We start from the raw sequence: 7,302 nt of genomic DNA, 5'->3' as shown, positions 1-7,302 counted from the left end.
CTCTCTCCCCCAGTTCTCCTCCCCCTTTCTCTAACTCAGTTCCTCTCTTCCCCTTTTTCCTCTTCCCATCACCTTCTTTTTCTCAAAGTATTCAGTGGCCTCCTAATTATCAAATCCAATGGCTTTTTTTTCAGTCCTCATCTTTGTTGATCTCTTTGTTGTATTTGGCACTATGAATTACCAACTCTTTGAAACTCTCTCTCCCCTTGACTTCTACACCAATCACCTACTGCTCTTAAATCTCTAAGGGCTTCATTTATGACTCCTTCCTTAATGCCTCCTCCTCCCATCCCTTCGGCATTGACGGTTCGCCGGGTTCTGGTCTCTTGTCTATTTTCTGCCTGGCTATTTCAGCCATGGTCGAAGCTTCAGTGACTGGGAGTATGGTGGTACCCTCTGCAGTAATAAAGAAGTTAGGAAGAAGGGGGTGCTTGAGAGGAAAGACGATACATTTCATTTTGGACAGATTGAATTTGAGCTACAGGACATCCAGTCCAAGATATCCAAAAGGCAGTTGAAGATTTGAGCTTAACACTCACCAGAAGGGTTAGGTTGACCTCTGTGCTCATGACTTCCAATCTCCCTCTTTCCTCTGACTTCCAGCTACTTCCTACTTATCTCTATAAAAATAATGTCTTCTCAACACTTCAATCTCCCCGTATCCACAACCCCCTCAAAAGAAGTCCTAATCCTGCCTCAACCAAAGAATAAGGGAGTTGGACTAAATGACCTCAAAGGCCCTTTCCAGACCTAAAGCTATGATCCAACGAGCCTCGTTATACAGGATCCAAACCCTTTAAGTTATCTTTGACTCCTTTTTTTATACAATCCATGTTATCTGTTTCTGTCTCTATTATATTTCCTCTTTATGCATTTTTGTTTTAGGAAACTGATCCAGATATCATACATATCATGCACATCCTCACGTCTAACTTTGATCATGTTTTCCCCTCTGCTTGGCATGCTCTTTGCCCTTTACCTTCACCAGACTAGTTTCTACCCATTCTTCAAGACTCAGCTCAGATGCCATGTCCTCCTAGAACTCTCCTCTGAGCTCCACGGTCAGAAATAGTCCTTTTATGGACTTCTCATAGAATTCTATTCCTACCTCAGACATTCCCTCTCTGTATGGCCCTGGGCAAGTCACTTAACCCTCTTTACCTCAGTTTCCTCATCTGTAAAAGGAGCTGGAGAAGGAAATGGCAAAATTCTCCAGTATCTCTGCCAAGAAAACCCCAAGTGGGGTCACAAAGAGTTGAGCATGACTGAAATGACTTAACAACAACGTAGAACTCTATACTTCTCATTCCATTTTCTCATCTTATCTTGGTTGGAGAAACAGCATAATATAGTGTAGAAAGCTCTGGTCTTTGAAATCTGTTTAAAGCCTTGTGCCACCACTTTTGCCAAGTCCCTTTCTGAAGCTCAGTTTTCTTGTCTGCAAAATGGACATAATAAAACAGGATGGAAAGGAAAGAGCTTTCAAAGGGTAGATAACTATGCAAATGTGAATTATTATCATTTATTATTATTATAACTATATGTGTCCTCATCTTATCCCCTTTTCCAGATTGGGGGTGCTGCTTTCATCTTCTTTGTAACCCCCGTAACATTTAATATTGTGCCATATTCATGCCATTGTTGACCTCTAAAGGGATATTTCAAATCTATTTTCCCCAAATCTAAGAAGCATTGCAAGGAAAAACCTCTTAACAGTTAGAATTCCAGAGTGAAATGGGTTGCCTCTGGAGAAGGTGAGTTCTGCCTTCCTGGAGGTCTTCAGCTGTTCAAGGGCTGGAGGATGTGTTAGAGAGAATTCTGGGTCGAACCAGATGACTTCTGGTATCCCTTCCAGCTCCCCTAATTAGCTGCTATGATTCTGAAAAGTGGTTATGGAAGGTTAACCTCAAATTCATTTTATTATTAGCTTCTCATGGACTCAAACAGAAATAATTGTCTTGATTTCTAGAATTAATCACATGCAAATCTTAATGATCCGATTGTTTCTCATTTAACTTCAGCTGCTCTTTGAATGGGCTAGTCGTGCTTGTAAATGGAACTAGTGAGAAGGATGTGCAGTGTGGACCCACCAGAACAGAGGCCACCCTGAGTACAATCTCCGTAACCCTTCCCGCTTTTCTCGTGAAGACTGGTGAGAGGTTGACTAATGCCTGGAGACTAGGAGCTGGCCCTCGCTGTTCTGTGCCAGCCCCAGCAGCTGGGACACACCAGTGTCAGCTCTGGAGCTAAGCCAAGAGTCATTTAGATGGAATAAATGCAAATATATCCAGTGGAGTCCCTGAGATTCAAAACTTAGGAAGAATTCTGTTGTGCGTTGTTTACAGGTACTGTGTAGCTTGAGAGGCAGTATGCCATGGAGGATAGAGAAGTGCCTTCAGAGTCAAGAAGGCAGAGTTTCAAAATCTATCCAACCTACATGGACTCTGTGACCCTGGACAAGCCTCTTAACATCTTTTTTTTTAAATGAAAAAAAAATTTTTTTCCAACCCTTACCTTTGGTCTTAAAATCAATACTCTATACCAGTTCCAAGGCAAAAGAGTAGTAAGGATTAAGCAATGAGAGTTAAAGGACTTGCCCAGGGTCACACAGCTAAGAGGTATCTGAGGTTGCATTTGAACCCAGGACCACCCATCTCTAGGTCTGGCTCTGAATTCATTGAGCCACCTAGCTACCCCTCCATATTAGAAATTTAAGAGTTTACTGCCCTCCATCATGCTTGGAAACAAATTTGTAACTAGGACCCCCTCCTTCTCCCCCCTCCATGCACAGGTTCTCTCATCCTCTGATTTTTTCTTTCTTTCTTTTCAGATAAGAACCGTCAACTAGTCACCTTCACTCTGGCTCTGGTGATGGCTGTAGGCTTCTTTGTGCTCCTCACCTTTTCGTGGTTCTGTTTTGCCATCAGAAGCAAAAAGAAACTGTCCTTCCTACTTCCGCAAAGTAAGAACTCATTCCAAGTTTCCCTGCTTAAGTGAGTGCCCACATGGAGGATGAGATCACGGCGGCATGATCTCAGAAGCAGGGTGGAGGAATGGATAGAGCTTGATCGGATGTTTATTCCTGCAGTCGTGCCTTTTCTTTTTTAAACCTTCACCTTCCATCTTAGAATCAATGCTGCGTAGGCAATCAAGGCAGAAGAGCAGTAAGGGCTAGGCAATGGGAGTGAAGTGACTTGCCCAGGGTCATACAATTAGAAAGGGCCTGAGACCAGATTTGTCTCTTAATCCACTGAGCCACTTAGTTGCCCCCTCCTTCAAGCAACTCTTAAACTCTTAAACCATCACTTTTCTTTTTCTTTTATAAATGTTACTAAGTGTCAATTCCAAGGAGAAGAGGGGTAAAGGCTAGGCAGTGGGGTTAACTTAAGCTGGGAAATGTCCAAGGTCAGATTTGAAGCCAGGACCCTTGTCTCTAGGCCTGGTGCTCTATCCACCGAGCCACTTAGCTGCCCCTAAACCATCACTTTTCCTCCTCTACATGGATGTGGCATGTAGAACCCAAAGCCTGGAGTAGAAAGATCTGCGCCTCATTCCGTACTAACCATGTCACCCTGGACAACCCACGTAACTTCTGCTTCTATTTTTTTTCACAGCATCCTTGTGAGGAAGCTGCTATTATCCCCATTTAACAAGAGATAGATAAATTGATAGACAGATATAGATATAGATATAGATATAGATATAGATGATATAGATATAGATATGGATGGATGGATGGATAGACAGACAGACAGACAGATAGATAGATAGACAGAGATATAGATATAGATAGATATAGATATAGATGATATAGATATAGATATGGATGGATGGATGATAGACAGACAGACAGACAGATAGATAGATAGATAGACAGAGATATAGATATAGATATAGATGATATAGATATAGATACGGATGGATGGATGGATGGATAGACAGACAGACAGATAGATAGATAGATAGATAGATAGATAGATAGATAGATAGATAGATAGATAGATAGACAGAGATAGAGATAGAGATAGAGATATAGATATGGATGAATGGATGGATGGATAGACAGACAGACAGACAGATAGATAGATAGATAGATAGATAGATAGATAGATAGATAGATAGATGGATAGATGGATAGATGGATAGAAAGAGGGAGAGACCAATAGACTGAAATACAGATCAACAGACAGACAGACAGACGGACCGACAGACATACATGATGGATAGATAGATGATAGGATATCTATCTATATATAATAGATATTATAGACTATCTATATTATATGCTTTATTAATTTTATAATATAAATCATAGACTATTACATAATTATATTATATCATATATGATTATATCATAATTATAATATCTATAATAAAATAGGTGTTATATATAGAGAGATAGATGGAATATCTATCTATCTATCTCTCTAATAGCAGCTACCTCACAGGGATGTTGTGGAGGCCAAATAATATCATATTTATAAATTGCTATCACAGTGCCTAGCACATAGCAGGTGCTATATAAATGCTCACTGTTATTATTGTTGAAGATAATTATTAATACCTCCCAGGGATATTGTGAGGATCAATCGAAATAATATTTGTAAAGTGCTTAACATGGTGCCTGGCACATAGTAGGTGCTATGAAAATACTGATTTCTTTCCTTTCTCATGGTAAACACACAGGACTTGAGAGGGAAATGAAAAACCCAGGAAATTCTTTAGAACTCAGGAGTAAGGTTTAAAGGGTCTTGAGGCTTAGTACAGAGTAGTGATCTGATAAAAGGATTTCAAGATTCAGCTTGGAGAGGCAGGTTGGCTTAGTGGGTATAGGTGTGGGCTTAGAGTCAGGACGACTTGGGTTTGGATGTTACTTTCGACACTAACTGGTTGTGATCACAAACAAGTTGCTTAACCTCTCTAAAATGTAGAAGCAAAGGTGATACAAAGTCCATTAATATCCATTTGTAACAAAGATATCAATCAGACTGAGAATTTAAAAAATACTAATCGAAGAGAAAAATAAATTAACATAGTTTATATTAATTTATAAATTAATAAAATGAGAAATTCCTTCAAAGGGCATAAAACCCAGCTAGAGTCCTTTAGAGCAGCTTTTCTCTGGTGAATGGTTTAGTTGTGAGGAAATCATTTTCACTTTTGCTTTCTATTTTAATTCCTGCCACTTTGATCATTTAACAAATGGGCAAGTCTGAGGTCCCTGATACCGGAAAAAGTCAATAGATGTCTCTGAAATATAGCCGGCAGCAGTTGCATTTGGAACAAGGAGAACATTTTCACTTATAGAAAGGGCCAATAAATAAATAAAATTCTTAAATCTAAGAAAACAACTTAAATCCAAGAAATTTTTCTCTCTTCCCTAGTGAGTCTTGTAGATTGGACGCTTTGCTTCTTTCCCTTCTGAAAGTCATCTTGTAGCCAGGTGGGGTGGCCCAGGTCTATGAACCTCTGCCGCTGGGAGGGGACCGAGGTCGAGAGGTTGAGGGATATCACGAGCTTAGGCATTCAGGTGTTCATACAAAGTCCTGCACTGATGTGGTGAGCCAACCATCACCACCTCTCCACCCAGGCTGCCTACAGAGGGGCAAACCAGCCTAGATTAGAAATGGAGCAGGTCAAAGCTCTTTTGCTGATCTTAGCGGGGTTGGCCATTGAGTGAGCAGTGCACTTCCAGAGGTAAGGAGCCAAGGAGGAAAGGATGGGGAAACGAAGGTTTAATCTTCTGAACCTATCAATTGATTAAGCAATGCATGCCAATGACCTGACAAATTGGGACCAAGGCCCTTCCTCAGCTTGGGGCTGGACTCTAAACACAACAGACTGTTATACATTAAAAACAATAAGCCCAGTTAATTAAAAGGAAACCATACAACATTAGGTCATCTGATTTCTAATGAGATAAAAGATTTGGGACTTTCCAAGTGGGGTGGGAGAGAGTGAACAGGTGATTCCCTGATTTCAGTAAAGAAGGCATCCCATTCTTCCCCAAGTATCTGCAAGCAATCGCGGAATATGGAAACAATAACTGATATGTCAGTGTGGGGCCAGTTTTCAGAGAAGACATAACAGGTTGCTTGAGATATACTATTCTGAGAAAACTTCTTGCATCCATTTTAAGATCTGACCGGTTTCTGGTCAACACAACCTAGGATCTTAGTTTAGGAACTCTAAGCAGCAGGTACAAGTGGTCCAGTTTCCCAGCTACACAGGGCCAGGTTCAAACAATGCATTAAGGTTTTCTCCTAGTTTCTACAACTGAATAGAGTTTTCTCATAGGACAGAATTTAGATTAGGACCATAACTGAATAGAAAGGGAACTGAGCTAGCTTTGGAATTGAGTCACAAGATGGAGCCAGTGTGGTTTACTCAATTCCCATAATTTATCACGTTATCTTAATCTCCTCAATTTCTAACAATTTTTTCACACAGCCTAAGAGAGGTAGGAAGAGCCAGACTGAGAAAGAGAGAGATAACACACACACACACACATACACACACATACACACACACACACACACACGCACGCACACACGCACGCACGCACACGCACATACAGAGACAGAGACGGAGACAGAGAGGAGAGAAGAGAGCAAAGAATAAGAAAGCCAGACAGAGAACCAAAGCTAACTACTTACCTTTCTGTTTTAGCTCTTAGAAAACCAGTCCAGATTACCCAAGAAGAGGATGCCTGTAGCTGTGGGTTTCCAGAAGAAGAACAAGGAGAGTGCGAAATCATCAAATTCCAATCTCAGTTGCATTTGGAGCTGATTTTAAAGGACTCAAAGCAGTAAGGCTTTGGGACCATCATCACTCAGCACCAGAAAACTTCTCTGCTGGTATTTCTTGGGAGGAAACCTAAGAAAGAGACCATGCTGGTTTCAAAAGAAGGATCCAAGTCTAAGTCAGATGTCGTGTGCCTCAGAACAGGCTTTGAGTTGGAGCTGTTGATGAGGGCAGTCCCCTTCAGTTGTACAGATGACGAGCCATCCCTAGCTGCCCATCCTGTTTGGCTCTTGTCCCACATTCCCCATGGCTGGGTCTATTTACAAGCTAGAAGCCTTCACTGTTTACTCCTGACATTCAAGGGCATCTTCTGGCAAGGTGATTTTAGAGGCCATCCCCAAAGTCTTAGAGCTTAAAAACTACACTTATATTTTGGAGACCCTCCCCACCTAATTCGAGCTCAGTTATTGTACATCCAGATAGTTTTTCTGTGCCGTGACAAGCAAGTCTCAAAGTAAGTGTATGATTCCTTTCAGTGAGCACAGGACACTGTTTGGC

The 7,302-nt window shown here is 41.1% G+C and overlaps 1 protein-coding gene across 1 annotated transcript; it reads left to right on the top strand.

The window, feature by feature from the left end:
* Positions 1–2,021: 2,021 nt before the first annotated feature.
* Positions 2,022–6,908, top strand: LOC123255224 (tumor necrosis factor receptor superfamily member 9-like; the record flags this gene model as incomplete). Its single annotated transcript, XM_044684062.1, has 3 exons — positions 2,022–2,152; positions 2,831–2,962; positions 6,670–6,908. Coding segments are annotated over 3 exons (406 nt in total), but the record flags the coding sequence as incomplete, so codon positions are not given.
* Between the last annotated feature and the right edge of the window lie 394 nt (positions 6,909–7,302).

Source organism: Gracilinanus agilis, unplaced genomic scaffold (assembly GCF_016433145.1).
Source record: "Gracilinanus agilis isolate LMUSP501 unplaced genomic scaffold, AgileGrace unplaced_scaffold41364, whole genome shotgun sequence".
NCBI lineage: Eukaryota > Metazoa > Chordata > Mammalia > Didelphimorphia > Didelphidae > Gracilinanus > Gracilinanus agilis.
This window is presented reverse-complemented; position numbering and strand designations above follow the sequence as displayed.